Source organism: Chaetodon trifascialis, chromosome 7 (genome assembly GCF_039877785.1).
Source record: "Chaetodon trifascialis isolate fChaTrf1 chromosome 7, fChaTrf1.hap1, whole genome shotgun sequence".
Lineage (NCBI taxonomy): Eukaryota > Metazoa > Chordata > Actinopteri > Chaetodontiformes > Chaetodontidae > Chaetodon > Chaetodon trifascialis.
The window spans coordinates 7,735,809-7,763,276 of NC_092062.1; the positions used below are offsets into that span (position 1 = coordinate 7,735,809).

Consider the following 27,468-nt stretch of genomic DNA (forward strand, 5'->3'; position numbering starts at 1 on the left):
CAGTTTCTTTTCAAAAGACAAACCAGCTGACAACAGTACATAGCAAGATGACTTATTAACTTACTCTTGGCCATTTTCTGAGCAGCCTCCAGCACAGTGATGGCTGCCGGGTAAGCTCGCCCACTGACTGCCAGCATGAATGGGGTCATTCCACGGGCATCCCTGTCAAACAATATACATGAGCGCTTCAGAGCGACAAATGGCAGGTAAATCACGTAACATTTTAAAAATCTAATGTTCAACAGAATGCATTCGTTTTGGGTAAAGTAAGCATTTTTCAGATAAAAACACAGAATCATACTTGGCAGAGAGTAGCTCCCGTAGGTGTGGTCTCAGAACAACACTGTCACACATCAGCTTTAGGATAAGGTGGGCGTTGGCCTTCCTGTCTTTAGATTCGACCACAGATGACTCCGTGGATGGCCCTGCTCATATGGAAATCACAATCCATTAGATGACCGACGTAACACATTTGACCAGAGTTTAAATACAAAAGACGTTCAGTATACAGCTGGTGGACTCATTTCCAGTGATACCACAGAGATTATGTATACTGAAAAGTACCAAAGTTTCATATTTACCCCCTATACTTATTTAGAATGACTTCTCCTTTAGAAAACTAAATCACAACAGTTCTTTTGGTTCTCCACAATATTGTCATCCTAGCATATATTTAACAAAAACCACTTTGGGAACAACATCACACATTTTTCCCCCCTACTATTATAAAATGCCCTTTGCTGCAGTAACAGTGCAAATTTGCCAGCTGTGAGAAATTATTTTATTTTTAGTGCTGTCAATTGATTAAAATATTTAATCGCAATTAATCTCATGAATGTCATAGTTAACTCGCGATTAATCGCAAATTAATCGCACATTTTTATCTATTCTAAATGTCCCATTAATTATCATTTTAATACTGTTATCAACATGGAAAAGTGGATAGGTTTGCTTTGTGCAAATGTTTTTATTGAAAACAGCAACGTGTAGTGTTATATTTCACAGTAACATTCTCACTTTGAGCAGTCATTCACATTTGAATCAATCAAATCACACACACACAAATCTCACACAATTTAACACTATCAATAAAGAGATGACAAAAAAATAAATACTTGGTTACAAAAAAGCCCCTTCAACAACCCTTTCTAAGCGATCAAAACAGGGTGACACAAGATAAAGTTACAAAGTGCACATCATTGTAGACTCGGACTCAGCCTATAGTGCAGTTAAACCATGGCTTAAACTTTCCTTTCTTAAGTTTCCTTTGAACATACAAGCAGTCAGACTATAATGCTCTTCTGTTTATTCACCAGAGGCTTATCAACGCAGCCTCTTATTTCTCTCCAGAAACAATGAGCATTACTCGGCTATGGCTGCAGTAAGCTTGTTCTTAGTTACGATATCCATATGCCTCCGTCGAAAGCCATCCATTGTCGCCTGGTTTTGACAAGGAGGCGGCGGAGAATTCACATTCGCCGTGTGTTTGGCCATCAAGTGGTATTTCAGACTGGATGTGCTACGGTGATAATTCAGTTCACACCGACAATACACACAGATAACTTTGGTCTTGTCAGTCGACCCATCTGGTAACTTTTTGAAACTAAACTTTCCATTCAGAATCTTGTTCGCACTCATTTCGGCGTTTCGCCCTTGACATCCACAAAAACTGGTAGCCTTCTCTTTTACAGCTAGCGAGCAGGCGAGACCAAACACGTGCACGGGGCGTGCCTATTGTTTTGTTTCCAGTTTACAATCGGATCCTGTAGTCTTTCTAACGTTACTAGCAGTGGCCACAGCTTATAAAAAACTATAAGTTCACTAGGTCACAAAGAGCGTTAATCGCGCGCGCTAAAAAAAATTACGCTGTTAAAATTGATTCGCGTCAACGTGATATTTTTGACAGCACTATTTATTTTATTTCCTGTTAGTACAAAATGGTTAAGTATGCTGATATTTTTCTATAGTAACTGTTAAAACAAACTATGACCGTGACAGTATGTAGTAAATAATGTACAAAGTTCATATGCAGTATAGATTTGGGACACAGCTACTGACTCCTCTGCCTTCCTCTATAATTAAGATGCTATGTACCTGGTATGGTGGAGGTGCTGGGTCCCTGGCTGGTCCCAGTGGAGGCAGTGGTGAGTGAACCCACAGCCGGTGCTAGAATGAAATCAATGTCACCATCTGTTGATAAAATAAAAACACAGTTCAGCAATATTACTAAGATTGTAGATTTCACTTTTGTTGAGAGATGTCACACCTCAGATTCATCCTCTGAGGTAAGAGGGACAGTTAGTTTCGCCTATGTCACCTCTGCAAGGTCCAAGGGCCCCATTCACAGTTATTACGTATTGCTTGATTTGCTTCATACGTGCTAACATGTAGCTAAAAAAACAAAAATGTTTCAAGAACTAGAATACATGTACAGATTGATGAGACTGGCAGGACAAAGTAGTTCATAACTTACAAATGAGTGCACGACAAGACGAAAAAGGAGCTTGTATAACCATGTACATTATAGCTCCTCTCCATTTTTTTTTTCAAGCGCTGGAGCATTGCAGACCTGAATATAAATAATGGCTCGCTTTAAGCCACTCCCTCCCTCAATCAAGCAATTAGACACCTGAAAATGATTCCACTGAGTTGTCAGTGGACATGGTTGAGAGTTTTTAAGACTGTTCTTCTTTGTCCAGAATATGCACTGAATACTGCTTTTTTTCTCTTTCACAGCCTCTGGCTTGATGCTTACAAGTTAATGGCAAATTAACACAAGGCTACAAGGAACACATAGCTAGATTTGTAACTGGTATCTGTTTACACATAATGGGGAGACACATTGTATTTGCTGGAGGACAGAGGCTTACACTATGGCAAAAGCAGAGAAGAGATATGAGTTTTTGGTGGGAATACATTAGAGCCAAACCTCCAATGCACTAACAGTGGTCTCATTTAAATTCATGTTTTCTGTCACAGCGACATTGTCAGTCTTAAAGGGTTCTAAAGAGCAGACAAAGATAGTCCAAAGTATATATTCTGGTTAAGATGCACTGACCAGGGTCCATGGGTGGGGGGTCAGGGACCCAACTTGGTGGGGCAATGGGTGGTGACACAGGGTCCTGGTGGTCACTGGATGATGGACCAGACTCATGACGGCCAAGGCCTGCAGCTCTCAGAGACCTGCGCATCATCTCCCTCAGACGAAGCCTGGTGACACAAAAAATTAAACATGGCACCGAAATTCATCAACGGTGTTGCTTGTGTTTTGATATTACTGGAGAACCTATTGACTAACTTGAATGCAAAATTATTCCTTTCTTATAGGGAGCCTTGTATACTCCAAACGACTCTTGGGAGTTTTTTGTACGTACCATTTTTCCTAATATATTTTGTGCAGCTCAAAAAACAGTATAACTAGTTATTTACCCTCTGCTACTGGAGGAGCCAGTCCTATTTCCAGAACTGTTGCTTGAAACCACAGAGATGGCATTGGCAATTGCCTCCACAGCAGACAGACGCTCTGCAAAAGTGTTTCTCTCCGACCGTTCAGCCTCTGAAAAGAAACAACACGGTCACTTAGCAAGGAGAAGAGTCTCCTGGGGAAGCAGGCAATTAAATTGATGCAGGTGAGCAGACTCAAAACTACAATTGAGAGGAAAAATGATCATTTTTTCCATTTCCATTTTTTTTATAATGATGGCAAAGTCCAAAACTGAGAGACACTGCAAATAAAATGCAAGAAGCATAAACTACTTTTCTGATCCATTTTAAATTTCAAAACAATTTCTTATTATGCTGACATTTGACCGAGCTCTCAGGGATATCATGATCTATTGTCTAAAACACCAATTTACCTTCCTCTTCTTTGGTCTCCTTGTTACTAACAGGGAAGCAGACAGAGACAGCAGCATGGAGGATGTTGCGGTTTCCATCACAGCGATGATCCAGGAGTGTTCCGAGGGCTTGGCTGCCCTGATCCAACAGGAAAGCCTGCTCAAGGTTCACCAGGTACTGCCGACATGCCTCATAGTCACAACGTAGAACATGCTGCATCAGCGTCTGTTTCTGTGAGACACAAAGAGGACGAGTGAGTGCTGATTCTGATCACACATTTTGATGTCTCTGAGGATTCAGTGTGACTTAGATGGCATTACTTTCTGGTCTTTCAGACAGATTTATGACTACGAAATTATACTCTTTGAACAGTATGCTAAACTGAGAACTAACATTCAAGGGCACAGATTAACATGAAACACATGTGTTTGTTAATTTCTTTCAGTCTTTCTTACATTCTAAATTATGTCATGTTTACCTCGACAGCCATAATAATAATAGCAGCTTTCTTTTTGATGGTGGAGTTAGAGGGGAGATTGGCCAGGGAGTGCACACCCATTCCCAGGCTGTTTATAGGTGGCAGGTCCAACCAATCAGGATCTCGAATTCCACCCATGCAGTCTTTGGCCATAGGGTAGATTGTGCCATTTCCATCTCGAAGGATGATGGGAGATTCCTGAAAGACAAAAAGTTTCAAAATGCAAGATTTGTATAAAGTAAGGCTCTCTACATGGTAAAATTGTGAAAACAGCCATTCGGAGTTTATCTCACCTGTCCAGCAGTGAAGATGGCAACATTACGCTCACTCTGCCCAAGGAAGGCCAGGTTGCTAGTGGGGAAGTTATTCTCCTGTTCAGCTTTGCCTGTGGCCAGGTCAAAGATACAGTACCTTACCCAGTTACCAGTTTTCAACACTGCGTGGACTCCTGGAAGATAAGACAAATAGGTTGGAAAGGTCAGAAATACAAATCTACAGAAAACCACAGACACTAAACGAATATACTGATAAAGTATAGTGTTTTAAAATGATATATATAAACACATAGACGTACCTTTGGAGTCAACATTCACAGCCAGAATCTCCGCCTTTTCTGGGATACAGAGCTTTTTCGGGGTGCGCTGAAAACAATCAGGAACTTTAGGAGTCCCACCAGTTTTGACCACCTGTCAGGAACAAATTGAGAGAGACAAAAAAAATCAATGTGATTGTCAAGAGGAGGGATACTCGGAAATCCCAATACTGCGACAAACCCAAGCAATATTGGATCAATGTTGGCCCATACCTGGAGCTCATCTATTCTGAGGAGCCTACAGTCCTGCAACAGTGATGATGGGTCTGAGTCAGCAGGAGCAGCTGCGCTCTGGTTGCTCATGCTGCTTGATGTTCCTGGAAACCTCACAGCAACATATGCACCATCCACTTTAAGCACCTAGGACAAAATACAAAGGTAGCTAGTTGTAAACCTGAGATGTTATAACATAGAAGCACACAGAGACAGACCAAGGACACATGAATGACAGGAGGATCTTAGAGTAGCCAGAGACTCAAATGCCCACATTACTTATTGCAAGATATTGATATTTTTCAAACTCTGATCCATGTATTGTTGATGCACCTACCTTTCCCACAGGGACATTTTTAACATCCTCCACAAACACCACTTCCCTGAGGGGCCACTGCTCCTCATTCACCTTCTCCTCCTCTTTGGGAGCTGGAGTAGAACGTCTTCGCTCTGCAAGTAGTGGGACATAGTACCTTTTAGTCCTTTGATGACAGAATATTCAAATAAGACACTTTATTATGTATATCAAGGAAGTGCAAACGGCTAAACACTCCTGATAAGACAAGTAAAAATATACTACAGTGTGGGCTAAGGAGAATTTATCAACACAGCTGTTTGCCGCTCTCTCTGTCTCTCTCCTCTGTGCTGGACCATCAGACATCCAGGAACCTCTCTTTCTCCTGACTGTCGGTGCCTCATCCAGATGTTTGGATCTGGATCACTGTCCCCCAGGAGATTCAGCCTCTCCTCTCCTCTCCTCTCCTCTCCTCTCCTCTCCTCTCCTCTCCTCTCCTCTCCTCTCCTCTCCTCTCTCCCTAGTTTGGATGTTATTATGTCTCTCTCTCTCTCCCTCTGTGTGGTTGTCTGGCTTTCCAATCCATGTGAATGCTGTGCTGCCTCTTCTGTGTTGTGTGCCCTGCCCTTCTTCCAAGTCTCCATGGTTGAGAGGACATCATGTGACTCAGGTTCCACCTATCAAGCAACACCCAAAGCTGCTCAATGTCTCCCTGGATTCCTACTCTTGAACTTAAGTTTTACAATCTTCATGTACCTATTTCTTGTCAGCAAAATGTGCATATATTTTAATTTTTAAGGGTCATCTTTTTTGTGGCCTGTCCTTTTACAGATCTCTGTGGTTGAGAGGAGGTTACATGGTTCAGGTCCCACTTGGTGACACGTGAAGTTGCACAGTTGTCCTCCTGGATCCACATTCTTCACATATATTTTGGAATATACATGTATCAAAAATGTTGCCATTATACTCTGTATATATTGCAATTTTATGGTCTGTTCCATTTTTCCTTAACTGAATCAAGGGTCCAAGGACAGAGGGTGTCGTACACTTCACAGTAAAGCCTCTTAAGACAAGCTGCCATTTGATTTTGGGCCACACCAATAAAACTTCACATGAACACAGCTAGCTATATTGTAAAAAGGCAACCAAATATCCTACAGTCTATACTGTGAACTGGCTTTATGTCCTTCACAGGAAAGCAGGCAGGGGAAAAAATGCTGATAAAAGCCTGCACACCATCTGTTTCAAAGTCAAAGGACTAATGAGAGCAAATAGTGAGGAAGAAAATGGTTATGTGCCTGGGAGATAGGAAGGAAAGTCAGGACTTGAGTGTTGTTGAGAGAGCTAGAGGTTAAGGGGGAGTAATAGCAAAAGAGAAGCAGACATACTGTAGGGCAGTGAGGCACTGCTAGCAATGGAAGAGGTATCACTGCAGGTAGACGCTGGGGAGGGAGGAGGGCCCATCTCAGTCTTCACCAGCTCTGGCTTGCTTTCCGTCCTATGGGGTAAGACCAAAATAGTGAGATGAATTTTACTGTTGGAACTATGATACATAGCAAAGCTACACTCAGAGGGACTGAAGTGTGTGTGTTCCAATTGTGGTTAAAAGTGTACAGACATATAACTATGGACAATTATTCAGATGCAAAAAAACAGCTTTCTGAAACATGAACTAAAACTGACTTGATTTCCTGGGTCTTAGTGGTCTTCTCCATGTTCTTGAGGCTCTCTGGTGAGCGCAGCTGGAACCTGCAACTGTCGTTCATGTTCCACACAGACTCCAACAAGACGCCCACTTTGGGAATCCCAGCACTGACAGAAAAGGCCACTGCACCGGCATGGTAGAGGGGGTTATTCCTCAAACACACCTAGGAGAGGAACCAGTGCATTTATTTATTAACACTTACTGCAAGACTTATATGGTGCTCATGCCAGGACTTTAAGAAAACGTCTAAAGATGGAAGACAGAAAAGGTTGGGTCACCTCTGTCATACAAGATAATAAAATGTTCTCAACCAGACAAAAGTTAAGACGATGAAAATTCTAAATTCCATTTTACCTGTGTTCCCACGGTGATGTTGGGTATCGAGGAGATGCCAGCGCTGGACTTTGGCTTTTTGTTCTTGGCTCTGGCCTTTTCAAGCATCTTCTTCCGTTGACTAAAAGGCACAACACCCCTGCAGACAGATGCAAGCATTGTCAAAACTTCACGGACACTTATACCTTTTCAGTAACACATACCGTCATTTGGAATTGACAAAGGCATCCCTTTTTGACCCACGCTAAATGTCAGGTCTTAAGGAGGATTCACACTCAAGACAACAATGTTCTGGTGATATTCAGGTTATTGTCAAAAACAAAGAGCACTTTCTTCTCACCACCAGTAGAGGCTATTCTCCAGCTGTGCACACGTGTAGAGAGCACAGCAGTGCAATGACACCATACGTTCCCCCTGCAGCTCAGGGAAAGCCTGAGCACTGTGCTCCAGCTTAGAGGCCACTGTGCTCAGTGTGTCATCCACCCAGGTTGCCACCTATACCCCAACACACACACACACACACACACACACACACACACACACACACACACACACACACACACACACACACACACACACACACACACACACACACACACACACACACAATTTAATGAACGATTCATTAAATAGAATGGAGAGAATGGCTGATTAGTGACTACAGCAACATTTACGCAATAATAATTTTATGGCTACACCACTTCTCCTGTGGTCAAACACTCATGAAGAAAGCAGAGCACATATGTTCTTATGTCAACATAAGCAATCATAATCACCTTGTTGGTCTCCGTAGCTACAGTGGCTCTGATGCTATTAGCAGAAAATAAGGTGATCTTCTCATTGGCAAGACCCAGAAAGGATACACGCGGATGATGAATGGAAGGATTCTGGTGGGACAAATCAAAAGGTTAGCAACATTAGCTCTACAACACACCAGTGCTTTCTAGCCATTAAGCATGCTAAAATAGCAAACAGATGCATATTGTATTTCAGTACCATACAGTTTTTTGGTAATTTCATTCACAACTGAATTAAAATGGAATGAATTCACCACCTGTGCATTCCTATAAGGTTCAGGTTCACTCCACTTCCACTGATAAAGTTCTCCTTTGGAGCTGACAGCCACCAGCTCTGAGAACATGGCTCCAATGCTCACAAACTTTACACCATCCTGGAAAGAAAATTAGAGATCTCAGCAAATGTGAAGAAATAGCAAAATTGAATTTGGTACTTGTGGAGTCCAATCAACTTGTAGAGACATCTCAAGATGACCAAAACGAAACAGAATAAATCAAAGCTCCACTTGTCCCAATGTCATAACGAAGGTTTATATACCTGTTTTAAAATACACATTACATCAATAGCAGTGTTTGTGTTCCTCCTACCTTGTCAGGCCACCACTGGAGTTCTTCTCCCAAGGAGACAGGGCTCTGGACTGGGATGCTCTTCTTGTCCAAGCTGGGCTCGCCCTCACGGCTGGTGGAGCCTCGCTCTGTGTCGAACGAGGCCCCATCCAGCCACCGGCGCTCGCGTAACCTCAATACAGACTCACGCTCACGCAACAGCTCTGAGTCACGCTCTAAGGGAAGAAGGAGAACTGGTATGCAATAAGGTCACACCAGTGGGATAGAAGTAAGCCACTCTCTGGGAAAGACCCGTCAACATAGTTTTTAGAATAGAGAGAGAAAGATAGATTCTTTAGAATCAATGCAAATCAAAATTGCAGTACTGAAGATTGAGTGGGAGTCTAAATTAACCTGGTGGGTGTGTGTCAGTTTGTGCGGTCATATGTTAAAATGCAAGGTGGAAGAGGAAGTGGATAGGCAGAAAGAAAGCATGCATATGGGCTAAAAGTGGGCTAGTTACGTTTTTAGAACAGACTGCCTTAAAGGGTCCCGGTTAAGACAGGTGGGCCTAGCGGGCCTTTCTCAGAGAGCTCACAGTATGTACTACAGCCATGCAGCACACAACACCAAACATTTATACCCTCTAACACCAAACACCCCCATTACGAATCAAGCTAAACAGACTGAAGAGAAAATTTCCAAAGATAAAAAAATAAGTAATTTCATTTTACGTTAATTTCTGTAAGCTGAGTATACATTTAGCAAAGATCCTCTAATAGCAATGTTTTTTTTGTTTTGTTTTTAAACATTAGCCTTACAATTGTCATTTTTGTCAAAAACTGTTTTGCTTATTAAAACCTTCAGCCAATAGCAAATTTTTTCTCACAACCCATCTCACATCAACACTGCCATGCTTTTCCAAATTTCCAATTTCTTTTGGTCTACTGTATTGTCTTTTTTTAATAAGCTATTAGAGCAGCACACAAACAAAAGTCATCACCAGTGTTGTCACCAACGCCTCTTTAACACCCTGCCTTCCCTTCACTAGTTAGAGATGAGTAGTCGAGTTACCTCTGGAGGATCCAAGGCGAGACAGCGAGGAGCGTCTAAAAGAGGGGTAGCCAAAGTAGCTGATGTCCTCTGAGAACATGGCATCAGCATCAATAATGACGCTGGGATGAGCTGAGTGAATGTCTGCATCCAACAGGGACATCAGGTCCTCTGCATAGGACAAAGGCACAAAAGGATGCAAGGTTTAAAACGCATTTAAAAAACAAACCACAGTTCTTTTTATTTGCTGTATACAGTCTACACCATTACAGTATCATAATTAAATCATCTGAATAACGGATTACTCTTCAACATAAGACTACTCGTATTATGATGTGCTGAACTGCTGCTAAGCCTGAACAGAAATTATTTCTTCTTAAAAAACACACACACACACACACACACATACACACACACACACACACACACACACACACACACACACACACACACACACACACACACACACACACACACACACAAACAATAACATTACTTTATATAACACTGTCCTTTCTCTTTTCTCCTTTCTTTCTTTTTTTCCCCCCCTTTCTCGACAAACCTCCAGGGAGGTAGGACTCGCTGGCCGTGTCGTCTCCATCATCTCCATCTTCATCATCCCGGCTCAGCAGGTTGTTGACAGCAAGGTTGACATCCAGGTTCGTCCTCTGGAGTTCCCTAATGATCACACTCCTGGACTTCCCCTGAAGGACTACCTGGGCCTGGGGAAAAGTACCAGGACAACAAAGCAGAAAACAGATTTCAGCGACACTTGTGACTGCAGATTACAAGACAAATAAATGTGCACTGTTAGCGCTCGTACATTTGTTTCAGTAAGGAAAGGGTTGGAAAAAACGTTTTAACAAGGAAAAGATGCAGACATGCTGAGAGGTCTCTGTACCTGAGTAATAAGCTCTTCAGGGATGACAGAAGCTGGTATGACAGGCTGAGGCTGGCTACCTAGAAGACCTGAGCCACGATCCCTTCCTGTACGAATCACCCTGGTCTGTCGACGGGAATCACGAGCTGCTGTTGATGACCTGCCCGATGTGCCTCCACCTCCTCCTCCACCTCCGCTCCCTCCTCCTCCACTGCTGCCACCTCCTGCGCCACCTCCTCCTGCTCCTCCTCCACTTCCACCTCCTCCACTGCCTCCATTTACGCCAGAGCTCCAGCGACTCCTGTTACATACAGTGCAAGGCCATGGTCAGATAAAACTGCCAAAAACACCATCTGACTAACAGAGCAGACTCAAAACACGCACACATCTGGGTACGAAGGGATTCAGCTTTGTGACAACAGAGACATGGGAGCTTGCATCGGCAGCAATTACAGGAAGAAGGAAATTAACTTGTATACTGAAAGTACTATGTAAACATTATAGATGTTGAAACAATCATTTTGTGTTTCAGTTCAACATTATGAGGGTGCAAGTTTAGAGGCTTTTTCAGTTTTTCCCCAACTTCAATATCAGGATCCACAACAACTATATTTTGAAGAGGGAACAGATTCTCCAGTGGACACCAATAACAAAAACACTAAGAAAACGACTGCATAAAGCAGATTTAGTGGAGTCAGTGAAAACGGCCATGCTTTTGGATGTAGGTCATTTGGTGGACCAGTTTATTCATTACATTTTACAGCACCCTAAAGTTCTCTCTTTAGAATGAAGAACCCTGTGGGGAATACACCCCGAACCTGCTGCAGCATCAGTGCTGTGCTCTACACACTGAGCTTTAACAGGACTGTTTGTCTCTGTTAGCCCTGCCAGAACTTACCCAAGGGTGTTGCCTGCCAGTCTGCCAAGTGTGTCAGAGCCAGACAGGAACCAGGGCGGATCACTAGTCCTGCCTGGCCTGGAGCTCCTTCCTGTCCCTGAACCACTGCTCAACTTTGAACTGGAAACAAAAGATGGGAGATCAGTTACAAACCTATAGAAGTCCCACACAGGACCAAAAGACTTTTTTTATTACCTGGGTTATCGGAAACTAAATCTATCCCAGGTATTTCTTAAATTATACCACTTGGTTCAGGATTCATTTTCTTTTAATATTATACTGTGAAATGGGAGAGGGTATTTGGAGACTAGCATGGCAACACCCTTGGGAATCAGAATTGGCTGCAACTCGTTCCTCCTTCAAGACTTTCCTTTTTTAAAAGTTCTTGGGGTTTTGGGGCTGCGACTGCTTTCTCCTATTTCAAGATTTCTTACAATGGAATGTTGTCTAAGTTTAACCAAAAGCATTTTACTACAATGTTCTTAAATGGTGTGTTCAAAGTAGACGGTAGTAGTAGTAGGTGTTTTGCTGTGGCAAGGGAACTAAATTGTGATCATTTTGCCAATGTTTCACATAACAGAGACTACAGACACTGAATTTAGATACTTTCCAACAAAATAATACAGTCACATTAATACCATACTGTAACGGAGGGCAATGGAATACAGAAATAGCAATTACATTTTTTCAGAGAAAATACAGAGAAACAGCAAATTCAAACTAACTGTCAACAAGCTGACACAATAGCTTTTGTTACAAATGAAAAATCATACAGGATATTAGGCCATGTTCAGTAAGATAAACTTGCCAAAGACAACCTGCCATACTCTTTTCCACAGGATTCCCAGCAGCCCACAATAGCCTCAGTGAAAAGCTATTAAAATTTGAAACCACCTCATCTTTGCAAGTCTCCCCAAGTCTGCAGCAGGGAACAAAACATGTGTTCTGCAGAAAGGTTTGGAGCAGGGTGCTCCTCAGCTTTTTACAGCCTAATTCATGTGCATATTTAGCAGCTAGAGGGGCCTCGAAAACTCTGTTGGATGTTGTTCTGCTGGCAGGTACAGACAACTATCAATGAGACATTCACCAAAAATACATGCTCATAGCCAACACAAAACAGTAGCTGGTAAAAAAAAAAGAAAAGTTTTTATTAAGTAGCACACACTTGCACAGCCATAAAGGCAACTGGCTTTCAGAACACACACCATCTTGTTGTTGGTTGTTTGATGTCAAGATTAGAATACAGGCAGAAGTATTTTCACATTGGCAAAACAAATATGTCCCTTAAATGCAAGTAACTTTGGGGAAAATTCTCAAAAGCAGCTCTATAGTGGCAATCAATGAATAGATATAATCCTAACCAGCACAACACAAAGCATCCATTAGCCCAACAGCTGCCTGTTGAACATTTTGGGAATAGACCTGTGATGTATTAAGAAATATGTTTCACTCCTGATGGATGAAAATGTTTGTAGAGCCAGAGCATCACTCTAGAAGTGAAACCATGTCCAAATGCTCATACACAGCTAAAAAGGGCACAAGTGCCAAGTTCAAATTACTGCAACCACTGAATGCCTGACCGTGCTCGGTGCTTCTTGTACTAGACATCTCCACAAGCAATCTGTTTTCCAACCCAGAGCCAAAGCTAAAGCAGTTTCCGGGACGGATCCCATCAGAAAGAAGTCTCTCACCCATCGCTGCCATCCGGCTTGCTGAGCTCCAGGCGATCAGGCTGGACTGCAAAGCTGATTCTGCACACGCGTCCATCCTAAAAGAGATGCATTCATGCTTTTTAGTGTCACGCATTTGGCAAATGAAAAGTCCTAGAATTGAAAAGCCAAACATTCAGTAACCTTTTGCCTTTCATACTTGAGTCTATATGCAAATTACCGCCATTAATTCATCTCAGAGGTCATGTTATAACCACATCAAACCCTGGGCCATTAGATTAAACATGAACACGCTGCTGTATGTGATGTTTGTTAATGCACAATTGCAGTGTAAAGAAAAGCAACGGTTGACTCCACACTCATCCTGGACACACTTCCACTGCATGACCAGTTTGTTGACATTTCTATCAATGCTCAAATAAGCAGTGAGGTGAGGTCAGTTACCACACACTTCTTCAAAGTGTCTAAAGCCCTATTCAAATGGGATTATCCTAATTGGGGTGGTGTCCTGTATATAAACAACATACCCAATCTATAAAAACCAGCCTACTTCCACAATTTCCAGACAACCAGAAAGTGAAACAGTAGCAAATTCCCTATTGTTTAAAGTTAGAGATCATCTGATAATAGTGACCCAGCAGATTGAATTTAAATATTCTATTATAATGAACTGTTTTTTGTGGGGAACAAATAATACACTCTAGATCACTGAGTGTTTGATTAATGCTTATGTCTTATAGCATTACCTCAAGGAGAAATCCGGCATGGTTTGGACCGACGACACACTGTTTTAGAGTGGCCTGCTCTAACAGACTAAGGTGTGGATGACTGCATTGAAACGGGAAAAAAAGCACAAAGACAAATGAGACAATGTACAGGATAATGAATCAATGTTATAATACATGATCTAATAAAGCAAGGCAGCCAACAGTTACAATGTTGACACAAACTCACCTGTTATAGCTGTATTTGTTGAGTTTCTCTGAGACTTCACGGAGCCTGAAAAAAATGATAGACTATATCAATGTATGTCACATGGTTTAAGACCCAACAGTGCTGAGATGAACTTTAAAACATGAACCATTGATTACAAATCAATCCCTGACAATTTAGGGACAGTTCAAATAGGTTTAACTCGTGTACATCTTTTCAATTTATTTCTAAAGCATAACAGTTCAGGTGCATGTAGTATAGTACACTTGTACACTACACACTTAGACACATTTTGTTGAAAACCAATTGGGAAACAAATATGAGGCAAATTGAGAGCACAGAATCTGTCCCACATTAGCATTAACAAATCTACACTGGGTGTGTTAAAATGACAATGGTATAAACATTTGGACTGTTTTGCTGTTAACACTGGCTGTGAAAGATGATTGTGTGCTTGCTGCTAATGCTGAACATGTTAACATCTGTGTCATAAGCTGTCAACTTAAGTTGACTACACACCAGGTACCAGAGCACAGGCCACAGGTCTGCAAGGTCTACAGTCAGACTGTAATCTGATGATGGCAGTGTAGAAAATTCAGAAAACTCAACAGAGTAGCCAGCTGTACAAAAGTACTTTGTTCTGGCCATCGGTTATAATAATTTCAATTTTCTGAATCAACCTGGTGTGTCAAATAGCTCAAGAAATTGCAGGACTCATGAGCCTCAGTGGCGATGACAAAGGAGAAGATGCAAGTCAGAGACCAGAGTCAGAATTGTATCACATTTTGAACACATGTCATTAAGAATCAAGATGCTGCACTCATCCAAAAATAATCCAGATTTCAAAGTAAAAACAGACACTCAAATGCTACACAAAGACCTTCAGAACAACAACATTTTATATGCAGTCTTCGGATGTTTCTCCCTACAATGTCCCTTGCATTTCTATCAGTTAACCAACTGTTCCATCCATCCATGCCATAGAAGTCTTCCATCTGCCCGTAACCTAACATTGTCTATACTGAAACCGTACAGACTTTTACTTCTGAAACCCCTGCCACCCAAACTATCTTGTTCCATCTAAGATCTCACTACTACTGTGGAAATCAAGTTTCAAGACTGCCACTCCATTCTAGCAATGTCTGAATTAATACTGTGATGCAAAACTATACATTCAAGAATTGCTGTGAACTTTTAAAAATCTGCTAAATCACTTTTAAAAGCAGTCAGCCTAATTTAATTGCCTTGCTGTTGCAGTTTAGTGGAGATCTGGAGAGCAAATACTGTAGAAGGTAATTAAACATTATCTTCCTGAAAACAAAACGATCCATATTCACACCTAATACAGATGGACAATCTCCATTGCAACAAACTGTTGGTTTACCGTGTCATGTAACCTGTTTACAACTGACAGTCTTGAGTGATTGCAGTTATCCAGATCCAGTTATCCTTGTATCTTGTTAATAAACATACATTAACTGTCAACCTAAGATGTTATCTAGAATGTACAGTTCTGCAAACTGTTTCTCCCACATGTGGCCATCACACACAGCTTTAGATGTACTGAGGCAGATACTGTGATCAATGACCTAACTCAAATTCAAAAGAAAGGATGTCAACAAATGCCAATTGGCATTTTGGTGTAGAAGGCAAACACATTCTCATCTGACAGCAGAAAACTCATCCTCAGGGGTGAGAGTAAATGAGTGACACACAAATGGTAAAAAAAAAAAAAAAAAGAAATCTTACAATACGGATGCACATTTAAAGTCCATACATCAGTCCTAACTCTAAGGGAAGGTAAGACAAAATGACTCACCAAGCATCCAGGCCGGTCATTCACTAACCTTCCAGTCAAACAAATGGCACCACTCTAGCACAGACGCAAAGTCTACTTGCCCCCATGAGCCATTTAAAGCAGTGTCAATGAAGCACAGAAAAAACATATCAAACACCCACCTCACTACAGGGGAATACTATTTGCACTGGGTTCGATTAATGTGTCTAGGCACACCTCAGTTAGGTCAAACAACCCACTGGCATTCAGTTGAGAAATTCTGACCGGATATTCATGCCAGGCAAGCGCTTCTAATGAGCCAAGCTGGACCAAGCCTTTTATTTCAGATAGAAGCACTTATCTGCTTTGACAACTGCAAGTTCCTTCATGGGGAAGAGGGAGGAGGGGGCCTCCCAGCAGCACATGGTGACTGTAGCATGCATTGGCATGCATGCCTGGGGATGAAGCCGTCATGACCTCTTTAAGGAACTGATGGTCCATACTCCCTAGATGTCGGAATAGCTTTTTCAATAAGATTCACAACTGGCAGAGTAAATGGAGCTTTCCTGTTAGTCACCAAAGCCAGTCCCCAAACGTTCAATACAAACCATGGTGAGAAAGGCATACAAACACTGAGCATATACCCAGTTCTTAATCTCAAGGTCATTCTAAAAACACTTCTCAACCTCTTTGTCTTTAAGTAGAACAGCTCATTAATCAGTTCAATCTCAATGGATGATATAAATAGATTTATCATAAATCACATGTTCTGCCAAAATACAGGTCGCACACTATGTCCAGTACCTTCTTAAATCCACATCCATCCAAACTAATGATCTCTTCAGCATCGAATTACACCAAATGAAACCCATTAAACGCAGCGTGAAGCATACCAGCATGTCACTAGGAACACTATTTAGAGCAACTGAAATATCTGTGCGTGTATGATGTGGCCACTCGGTATTTGGGTAGAAATAGAAAAGAAACAAAAAGGTTGTATCATCATGTGAACGCTGAAGAATCCAGCATCGTTCGTACACACTTTATAAGCCTTGGGCTGTCCCGTTATTAAAGTGGATAACAGGATTAATGTGTATGCAATGTTGCTAACTGTGCATTACTGCATATTTTAGATATTTATCTCAGTGCGCAATGTTAAAAACAGACAACTTAAAAGATCATTTCCGACTATGTTAGCAAGCAAATCGTGCCAGTAATCTTTTCAAAACACCCTAACACAAAAGACACCGAAACACAAATATTTGGCTTTGTCAAGAGCGTGGTAGAGAATTCGCTTGCTAGCATTAGCAGCTAGATATCAGTTAGCTGACGTTAGCTAGCTACTTCATTGATCATGATAATCAACGAGACGCCCACAAAACAAACACTGACATCTGTCAAAAGAGTACATATATTATTTGTAATCGAAATCTCGTCTATTTTCAACAGTGTGGTCTTTTACGACCTTTATTTCCCTCTCTTTTCCCCATCCCCCAACCCGCATTGTCTATCTCAACTTTGACTGTGAGCCAATCCTTCCAGAGAACCAAGGAAACAGCCTGCTAGCGTTAGCTATTCGTACGATATCCAGTTAACGGCTAGCATCTATGTTAGCACTGCCCGACTGTTTAGGTAGCAGCAGGCTAACGAGGATTGTTCAAGATGCCGGGCCTTGTTTCAACCCTGGAGGGTCATTTAAATAATTTAAACCCGAATACACACACATGACAATTTCAACATCCCTCGCAAATGCAACCTCGAAGAATATATGCCGTTCTCCGCACATAAATATTGATTTTAATTCTTTTTTCCAAGGGCCGCAACAAAATACCTGTCATTGAGCTGATCCTCGGTCCCGGGCAACGGGTGAACCACGAAGTGTATAGATGTCATGGGGTCAATCCAAATTCACACAGAGACGTGTGAAAGATGTGGAAATTGGTATTCTTTCGATTACTGTAAATATATGGATTCATAGGAATCGTTTAATGGCGAAAAACCTCGAGTTTAGATCCCAGCCTCCTCACCCACATGCCGCCATCTTAACTCTACCAAGCTTCTTCTCTGTGTTGATTAGTGCACATGCAACCGCTCCGCTGGTTGGACCCCGAGCACAAACAGGAAATGTGTTAAATTGGACGGGATTGGCTTCAAGAAGAAAAGCAAGAAGACTGGAATCAAAAATACTATACTTTCACACGCCAAAGTCTTTGTTGTCACCCAGTTCAGCCCATGCATCTTTATATCTGCATTTTCAAGCAACTGCAGTCATTTTCAGGTCTATTATGGTCCTGCCGGCGCTGAAGGGTTAAGTACAGTCAGGTTAGCCGTTTAAAATCTAAAAGATTACATCAAGCTGAGACAGTAGGATATCAAAATACAAGCCTGACTGTTCATCAGGACTCTAAAGACTGAAACTGTGCTTTTTGTCTACTTACAAACCAGAGCTGAACTTCCAATTCCTCGTGCTGTTTTCCGGTTAAACTTAAAATAAAATGTGCAACTTAAATCCTTATTCTATTATTATCCTGTGCGTCTTTATTAGGATAACGTGTTCTTTTTCATTTAAATCACCAAGGAGGTTACATTTGTTCGTGGTTATTTTGTATTCTGTTTCATGTAAGAATGTTGGTCTGTAGAAGAAAGTTTTGCAAGATATTTTATATAACAACTTTAACAACAATCTGGTTAATTGACCTAGTAGAATAATAAACACTATGACTTTGATACTGTCTACATTCTAAACAATTAGATTATAGTTAGATTATACATTTTACAACAACAGTCTATGACATAATCCGCATGTATTTTTCTAAAAGTAGTGAGTGTGCAATAACCACCATTTTGTGACCAACTAAGACTTAACATAATGTCGTTAAATCTGAAGGAGACAAAGTTGTTATGCTTGGTATATCAGCATCTCTTGGGGAATGGAAATTTGAAGGTGGGATCCTCAGTTTCTTCATGCTGCCATTCTTACCAGAATTCTGTTTAAAATGGAACCAACTCAGATCTGAGCTCTATAAAGGGAAGAGAACTGGGAATGTGTTCATGTTGGGCTCTGTCCCATGGAAAACTTTGTTAGTGTGTAATATCCCCACATCATCTAAAGCCTAAGAAATCTGGGAAATGATTTAAGCAGCAGTGGTGTAAGCATGCCTCCCTGGTTCAGAAATAAGAAAGAGACAGGAGGCAGTGAAATGTAGGCTTAAGGTTAACCTCGTGTAAATCTGACAAAAGAAAAGTTTACTTTAAGCAGTGCTTAATTTTTGGCCAGTGCCCTAGATGTAAGAGGGGGAACTGGCCTAGATATGACAGATATTAAGAAGCGAAGGGGGCAGAGGAAATCATCACATTGCATGCATCAAAGGATGACATGCGGCTCCACAAATGAAGTAATAATCCACAGTGAGTTTTGTATTTTTTTGTTGACTAAATACTCAATACAAGTCTTCCTTACAACAATTCCCTGTTACAAAATACAAAGCAAATACAAAAACCAACTAAAAGGACAGTAAACAGAGCATTTTAATAGAAATCTGAATCAAAATGAAATGTAGCTAATGGCTCTAATCTACATCCTCATCCAATAAAAGATTTTGTCTTTTAACACCAGCAGGTGGCAGGGTTTACCTTTCATAATGAGATCAGAATTAGTCTCAGAAAGCCATATTAAACCTCAGAGTATTTATCCCTTTCCTGCACTGTACTGTATTGACCATAGACCACCAGAGTAGATGTATGCGTATGGACATATAGAGGTACATACTGTATGTAGGTAACTCCGAATATCTGTCACTTTCAATGACAGCCATTTGTCAAATGTTTCTATGTTCAAATCCAGGAATACACCGGCCCAGGTCAGGTTCCTCATTGATCTGTCACCTGCAGCACATGTTCCCACTTAGCTAAAGCACAAAGCAATCAACAATTTTAACCAAAATGACTGATCTTGTATGTTGTCTGGCCTGCTCAACATCACCAGGCCTTAAACTGAATTGATGTTTAAGTATCAGGTGGTCATCTGGAAAAGAACAAGACAAATAAATCACATAAATAAAACTGCATGTCGCTAGTAGATTTTTATTAATTTTATCATAGTATTTTTTAGTTATTTACTCAATACTACGGTGTTGTATGCGTTGTGATTCTTGTGAGCATACAGTATTCGTAAGTTATCTAACAACATGAACAATAGGTTAAAATTATGTTTATGTTCTTAGAAATAAGTTAAAATAGGCAAAACTGCAGATATCAGTGCTTGGAATTAAACTGCATATTTTCATTTGATCTTTTGGCCTTATGTTCTGTTACAAATGCCACATGTCACATAACCAGCAGAGACAAATGTCCAGATTTTTTCTCTCTGTTTACTCAGCTCCATGTTTACTCAGCTCCATGTTTACTCAGCTCCATGTTTACTGGTTAATGAAGTCAGTTCCGATGCCCTGCAAAAAAAAAAAAAAAATCCTGTGATCTTTTTCAAGAGTCAAGTCAAACAAAACCCCAGAAACCTCCAGAGCTATTTTAAGATATTGGGCACTGGGTTATCAAATGACCTCTGGGGTTGTTAAATATGGGTACAAAGAGTCAGAGCCAGGAAACTGCTCTGTCATCCAAGCAAGATTAGTGTGTTTGCAGCTACATGAGCAAATGAATTCAGATAATACTACATTTATTAAAACAGGCCTTCAACATGGAAATAAGACACAATAGATTCCACTTAATGAGGCTGTTTGAGCTGTTATGAAACCAAGTTCTGCAACAAAAAAGTCCAAGCGAGACTAAATGCTAAACCATCACCATTGATAAGTTATTGAACCACCTTCCACATTCATTCACACATCAGTGGACCAGCACCAGCTCCTGTCAGTCAGCTCACAATCAGAAGTTATTCCCAGTGAGGTAACACGATCACTGACTGGAGAGGAGACTTTAAAATAACTCTTCTTAGTGCTGGCTGTGGCATATCTTTACAGGTCCAGGGCAGGACTGACCATTAGGCCGTAATTCTGCCTGTTAACAGGTCAGTCCAGGCCTCCTGCACAAACCCTCCACACACCCACTCACAGATGCTGCACAGTTTAAAGGGCATTATGCTGGCCTACATGCACACACAGAATAAAGAGAAGAAATGAGCTATTCCACTGTCTTCTGAGAGGCTTTTATTTTTTGGAGAGAGACAAACGTAAATATCTGTAACAGCAAAACAGAACAGTTCTGTGTTGGCCTAGTCTCAACTGCAATTCAACACCTGAAAATTAGCTGATATTGTATTGGAAGCTTTAACATCTGGGGCAATGCTGCCACTTCAGACAAATCCATTTGTCCATTGCACAATACCACAAGGATGTTGTAAAGTTCTGCTCAAAAGGTGCATGGCCATTATAACTAGTAAACACCGCCCAAGAATCTGGGCCTCTATTGCGTCATGCTTATAAAACTAGGGCAACCTGATTGGCCAAGACCAGTAACATGGTACAGGACCCATGACAAATGTACTCTTTTGTGCCATGGCTGCTCACTCTACAGTATTAGTAGCTTGTTTCTCTTATCGAGATAAAAAACTTAACCATGATAGACCACAACCATGATTGCAGAGGTCATTTCATAATTTCGTTTTGCACAGCATGTTATCCATAAAAGACAGCTCTGCAATGTGAGGTAGTATATATGTTTTAGATAAAGCTGCACTAATATTTTTTACATTAAATATGTAAAAATAAATGCTAATGTTGCTCTGTGTCCGCAGACACATTTGCCACAGCATCTTGCAAATCTCATGAGATGTCACTGTTGTGTTATGAGCTAGTTCTGCTGCCCCCAAGTGGCCAAAGAAAACTGACTCATGCAACTTTAATTATTTTTTGGGAAGGAGCCAAACCCATTTGACATTTTCATGACTCCATCATTAAAGTACATCAGTTAAAGGACAACTCCAACCATTTAATGTTGCATTTGCATGAAGTTGGGGGACTTGTGAGAGTCAGATTAAAAGAGGAATAGTCAGAATCAGTGCAGGCAGGTCCTGAGTATGAGTCAAGCTTCAAAAATGCTGGATCCGGGGTGATGACATCATCAGGGTTTTTCTCAGACTTTAGAAAGTCCCCAGCAGAACCACTGAAGACACACTACAGCTGTTGTCATAGGCTAGGACTCTCCATGATGAATAAACTAACTTTCATTTTTAAAATTGGTGCAGTGTCCTCTCTAATTGCAGCAGTAACACAACAACAAAGAAAATGTAATCATTGTAGTGCATGTATCAGTCAATTCAACACTCACACATGTTACATACAGAAATATGAACATAGCCTTGATACAGCTTTATAAAGATGCACAAAAAGCAAAAGAAGTTAAGGAAATAGAAAAAAAACAATATATCAAATAACATTTGCAATATTTTCAAAATACATAAAACATTTAACAAATCTGTGAAAATGCAAGTTACAGCAGTACAGTGGGTACAGAAAGTCTTTGAAAAAGAGAACTGCAACATACCAGTAATGTTAATTTACAGTGGTAATATTGTTCCAGTCCAGTCCTGCAAGCTAGCTGTTCTAAAACACTCCAAATTATTTTTCATTAAGAAAAAAATGTAACAGTTTCCAAAAAAATCTTTATTTTGTATTGCTTCAGTTTATTGTAAATTATGTCTTTGGTGCAAATAAAGCATTCAAGCACAGTTTTTCATTCAAAAAGCTCATCTTTCTGGACAATGTAATGTGTTACACATCATACACATCAATAAGGTGTGTATTGAAAAGTTGAATTGCATACATATTGTGATAAGGGGCGCTTCCTCAAAAAAGCACAACACAAGCGTTAACAGTGGTTTCAGTTTAAACTTCTTGTTGCTGGAAGCTGGAAAAAGGATGTCAAGATGTTCAAGATGCTAAATGGAATTATTTACAGAGAAATGGATTATATTTTTAAAATATGTCTTAATGTTACTGGCACTGAGACTCTTTTATCTCCCAGTAACTCATTCCTGGATATGCTTTTGAGGAACATCCCACAGTGCCAGACGCAGTCTGTGTGTGTCTGTGTGTGTATTTGTCCATTGTGTGTCCACAGGCAGCCTTTTGTTCTGGTTCTCTGTGCTGTGCAGGAAAGTCTAGACAGCTGACACTTACCTAATCCACAGGGCTGCCTGAGGCCATCTCCTGTTGGCTGACCTCTTTCCCCCACAAAGGACAAGAACCAGGCTGATTGGAACAGCAGTCACATTTAAAAGGAAATAAAGTTCACAAAGGTAAGAATGTGAGGTCATTCAGTTCACCTTTTTTCTTTTGTCACTTGAAATTCAGCTTGAATTGTGTCACTTTAGGCTACTTTTAAATAATCCATAGAACATAAATGGATTCATATAATCAAGTTACTGACCAATCTACAAGGACTGTTTATTGGGCTTTAAATAAGTTCAAAATATGCAAATGAGCCACGTGTTGCGTGTTACATGTCTTACAGGAGGGTTTCTGTTTTACTGTTTTGTATGAGTGTGCTTTCATTTGATTGCTTAAGTATTTTGTGAATTTTGTGAAACTATCACATGAATGAAGATTATTCCTCAACTGTTACCAACATATATTCCCAGAGGAGTGTCTCTGAGCGAACAGGCTCTTCCAGGAGTAGGCCTGTGTGACCTGATACCAAAGCAGAAGAGATCCAGCAGCCAATAAAAAAAACCTTTTCAGACATGGAGCATAACTTCCAGACATGCTGGAGACATTGAACATCATTTACGGCCCAAACTTTCATGATATTTCAGAGACCAATTTCTACACGCCAGACTTGGAGAACACTTGGTCCTGCCTGTAGTAGAGATTTCTTATAGTGTGGTCCATTAGACACATTTCAGTGAAAATGCTTAAATATTTAAACGTTATTATTGTGCTAAAATTTGACATTAAATCTGGAGTAACCTAAGATTAAGAACCTGCACTCTGCTGACTGGTGATCACAGAGCTGTTTATCAGTTTCATCTCTCAAACATATGATTAGTCATAGAAGGTGTGAGTCTGCTGAGGAGGAGGGTGAAGACGACGGTGTGTGTGTGTGTGTGTGTGTGTGTGTGTATTTGGGGGTGGGTGACGGGAAGTGTAAACAGGAATGTTTTTCACACGCCCATGATGTTGTGTACCATGTTGCATCCACGGTGCCGTCAGCCCCTGATCACGCGCCGAATTGCTCTCGCATTGGTCGACGCATAACACACCTTTGTGTATGATTGGGCGAGGCGTTAAGCCACGCCCCTCGTTTCCCCCACTGCGTTTGAAACGATGAATGGCAGCGAGGCTGACGAGGAACCTGGGAAACTTCGTTATTTGGTTTCAGGTGTTCACACAAGACAAGCATTCGGCAGTTAAACCGAGCTCCTGAACACTTCACACAGACTCACATAAAATGTAAGTAAAGTATTTTTTACAACGTCACATATTCTACTTTATGTCACATTTATCTGGGTCTCATAACGACAATTATACAAGGACGTGATTTTCTGTATAGACCATTATGTTGACGGTTTAATTGCTTTTGTTTGTTTTATTTATAATGATGGTTGTCAAGCCGTATCATAACCAGCTTATTTATATACTTTATTGATGTACCACCAACTTCACCACTTATGGTTACCTAGAAGTCTGTGTGTGTGTGTGTGTGTGTGTGTGTGTGTGTGTGTGTGTGTGTGTGTGTGTGTGTGTGTGTGTGTGTGTGTGTGTGTGCATGCTGGCCAGGTCAGGGAGGGCTTGTTAAGTGTTGTGTGACTGTGTAAGCAGCAGAGTTGGTGCTTTTGTCCCCCAGGGAAGTAGGTGAAAGGGCCCCAGCGCTGGAGAGCAGCGGCTGATCATGCTCACTTCGCGTGGCTCTTCACTTATTCTATGTTGATGAATGTCAAAATCCATGAGCTGTAAAAAATTGATTGGGACATGTTCACAGTGTATGTCTACTTACATAATGTACACAATGTATGGTTAATTGCATGTAAAACCTGAAATCCAGCATAGCTACAGCTGGTCTGTGGTGTCATGTATTGAAAGTGTATGATCCAGATCAAATGAAAGAACAGTCCATCGTGGTGTCTTGAATAGAGTGTCTTTTTTCCTGCTTTATCAGAGTCACAACATGGAAGTTGAGGAGCTCTACTCAGACGTCCAAGGTGAATTCCAGCCTGCTCATTTGGGTGCAGGTGACATGGAGGCTGTGGAGGCTCTGATGTCCATGACTAAGCACTGGAAGAGCTTCAGGTTGAGACACTCTAGGCCTTTGACTCCATCCTCAGACTGCTCAGAGGATGAATCTGCCCCCCTTGTGTCTACTGTGTCACAGGAATCTCCTTTGGTAAGTGATCCACTCCATTGAGCTTTTTCAGAACAAGCATGTGTGGACAAAATGTGGCCTAAAATATGGCATTAGCACAAGATTATTTACAGGGTTGTCTATGCTCTGATATTTGCATTTAGCTGCAAGCTTGCATAATACTTGAATTTAACACCTCCTTTCCTCTCAGTGTATGACGCCACCATACAGTCCACCCCACTTCGAGGCCACCCATCCACCCCCAGCAGCACCCTTACATCAACCTGCAGGAGCTGGAAGTCCAAGCTCGCAGCCAACAGAAGAGACATATCTGCACACGCACTCTGCTGCCTCTCAGCAACTCTTCCAGTGCACCAGTGTAATCCGCCACACTTCAGATGGCCAGCAGCGCTCCTTTAACAGGGAAGACAGATTCACTCAAGTTCACACAAAAGATTCTAGAGCAGATTTGAGCTCTGAAGACGGGCTGAATGGTGGAGAGTCTGAAGGGACTATTGTAATACAGACTGACTGTAATGCAGCCACGCCACAGAAACCTTTCACTGTGACTTTGCCAAATATGGTTGAAGCCAGCCAGATCCAAATGAGACTTTTAGGCCTGGATGATAAATCAAACACACCACAGACTGTCTCCTCTGTCGTGGCCGGTGGCCCCGGGGTCCCTCCTGTGCCTGTCTTCTGCCAGATTCTCCCTGTCTCTTCTCCTTCCACCACTGTTGTGCAAAAACCTGTCACAGCCACTGAGAGCCAGATGCAACAACTGCTACCTGTCCCATCAGCGCTCACCACTGTGCACACGCAGCTGCAACAGCAGCACAAGCAACAACAGGCACTACCACAAACCCAAGCAGCTTCTCCTGCCCATGTCCTTCTCGTAGGGGGTCAGGTGGCAAAAGGCCCCGTAATGCTCCTGGTTCCTCAGCCGACTGTTCCCACGCTCTACATCCAGCCAGCACTGGTGACCCCTGGTGGCACCAAGCTACCAGCCATCGCCCCCGCGCCTGGTCGTGTCTTATTGGAACAAAGACAAACGCCACTGCTGCCAGATATGTCCCGTATACGCAGTCATGTTTGTCCCAGAGAGGACTGCAACAAGACCTACTTCAAGAGCTCCCACCTCAAGGCCCACATGAGGACACATACAGGTATGAGATGAAGGATTTGACACCTAAGTAGATGCATTTACATTATAGGGCACTTTTCTAGATAGTTTACAAAGCAACCAAAAGTCTGCACCGTATACAAAATGATGACACAAGTGTGATGTTATTATAGTTATGAAAACATTTCTCTGTCTGTTGTCCAACAGGGGAGAAGCCCTACAAATGCAAGTGGGAGAGCTGTGAGAGGCGATTCGCTCGCTCCGATGAGCTGTCTCGCCACCGACGTACCCACACGGGAGAGAAAAAGTTTGCCTGTCCCATGTGCCTCAGTCGCTTCATGCGTAGCGACCACCTGGCCAAGCACGCCCGGAGACACCTAGCAGCGAGAAAGACGCCCTGCTGGACGTTAGGGGTCACCCAGCTGGCTGACCTCTCTGCTTCCACGACACTCTTATCTTCAACAAACTGTGTGGCATCCTGATGAGAATCCAAAGTGAAAACGGTGAAAGCGCGAAATTGAAAGCGAGGCTTTGTTTGGCTGAGACTCAGACAATGCACAGAGGAGTGTGTGCCTGATTTTTACATGTCACCAGTTGGCTCAGAACAGTTGCACAACGCTGCTGGACTGAACAGGAAGAATGTAAAGACTTTGCAGCTCAGCTGCTCCTTAATGATTACAGTTAAATATGAGCAAGGTAATGCTTATGTTGGACTTCAAACTACTGTATCAGCTGAAAATGAAAGTATGTGGAGATACTGTTCTGTAAGCAGTTTTCATTTTTTACAAAAGAATACCAAATGTATGTTTACTTTCAGTGGCATTTGACCAAAGAACATTTGAATATTGTTATTTTGTGCCATGAGAAGTGATTTGTTCTAAAACATTTTGCACAGCTGTTTTCTTGCAGGGAAAATAGAATTCTCTCTAAACTTGAACTCATGTATTGTCTCATCATCGTTTTTTATGTCTCCAGATCTCTTTTTGTGTAGTGTTTGTCCATCCTATTTTACACACTATGTTCAATAGTTCCTACATGATT

General features: G+C 41.5%; 2 protein-coding genes across 12 annotated transcripts in view; one reads left to right on the forward strand and one right to left on the reverse strand.

Moving 5' to 3' along the window:
- The window catches only part of ubr5 (ubiquitin protein ligase E3 component n-recognin 5), a 31,471-nt gene extending 13,401 nt beyond the window's left edge, over nucleotides 1–18,070 (reverse strand). For 7 of the 11 annotated variants that reach the window (XM_070965819.1, XM_070965818.1, XM_070965815.1 and 4 more), the window contains exons 1-26: nucleotides 17,839–18,057; nucleotides 14,252–14,296; nucleotides 14,044–14,125; nucleotides 13,319–13,395; nucleotides 11,628–11,747; nucleotides 10,751–11,030; nucleotides 10,412–10,571; nucleotides 9,871–10,020; nucleotides 8,839–9,050; nucleotides 8,508–8,624; nucleotides 8,230–8,340; nucleotides 7,794–7,948; nucleotides 7,475–7,592; nucleotides 7,099–7,283; nucleotides 6,804–6,913; nucleotides 5,458–5,570; nucleotides 5,121–5,267; nucleotides 4,890–5,001; nucleotides 4,609–4,763; nucleotides 4,316–4,513; nucleotides 3,858–4,068; nucleotides 3,430–3,556; nucleotides 3,059–3,210; nucleotides 2,095–2,190; nucleotides 302–425; nucleotides 65–162 (exon numbers count right to left, since the gene is read on the reverse strand). In XM_070965819.1, the coding sequence (XP_070821920.1) occupies nucleotides 65–162; nucleotides 302–425; nucleotides 2,095–2,190; nucleotides 3,059–3,210; nucleotides 3,430–3,556; nucleotides 3,858–4,068; nucleotides 4,316–4,513; nucleotides 4,609–4,763; nucleotides 4,890–5,001; nucleotides 5,121–5,267; nucleotides 5,458–5,570; nucleotides 6,804–6,913; nucleotides 7,099–7,283; nucleotides 7,475–7,592; nucleotides 7,794–7,948; nucleotides 8,230–8,340; nucleotides 8,508–8,624; nucleotides 8,839–9,050; nucleotides 9,871–10,020; nucleotides 10,412–10,571; nucleotides 10,751–11,030; nucleotides 11,628–11,747; nucleotides 13,319–13,395; nucleotides 14,044–14,125; nucleotides 14,252–14,296; nucleotides 17,839–17,900 (3,517 nt within the window). In that variant the 5' untranslated portion in view covers nucleotides 17,901–18,057. Of the gene's footprint in view, nucleotides 1–64; nucleotides 163–301; nucleotides 426–2,094; nucleotides 2,191–3,058; nucleotides 3,211–3,429; nucleotides 3,557–3,857; nucleotides 4,069–4,315; nucleotides 4,514–4,608; nucleotides 4,764–4,889; nucleotides 5,002–5,120; nucleotides 5,268–5,457; nucleotides 5,571–6,803; nucleotides 6,914–7,098; nucleotides 7,284–7,474; nucleotides 7,593–7,793; nucleotides 7,949–8,229; nucleotides 8,341–8,507; nucleotides 8,625–8,838; nucleotides 9,051–9,870; nucleotides 10,021–10,411; nucleotides 10,572–10,750; nucleotides 11,031–11,627; nucleotides 11,748–13,318; nucleotides 13,396–14,043; nucleotides 14,126–14,251; nucleotides 14,297–17,838 lie in introns of all 11 variants that reach the window. The other 4 variants (XM_070965820.1, XM_070965812.1, XM_070965816.1 and 1 more) reach the window with 3 other exon arrangements.
- Nucleotides 18,071–24,361: 6,291 nt separating this feature from the next.
- On the forward strand, nucleotides 24,362–27,024 carry LOC139333578 (Krueppel-like factor 10). Its single transcript, XM_070966081.1, has 4 exons — nucleotides 24,362–24,415; nucleotides 25,122–25,346; nucleotides 25,516–26,470; nucleotides 26,635–27,024. Exons 2-4 carry the CDS (start codon nucleotides 25,131–25,133, stop codon nucleotides 26,907–26,909), a joined length of 1,446 nt encoding a protein of 481 aa, XP_070822182.1. The 5' UTR covers nucleotides 24,362–24,415; nucleotides 25,122–25,130; the 3' UTR covers nucleotides 26,910–27,024.
- Nucleotides 27,025–27,468: the final 444 nt, after the last annotated feature.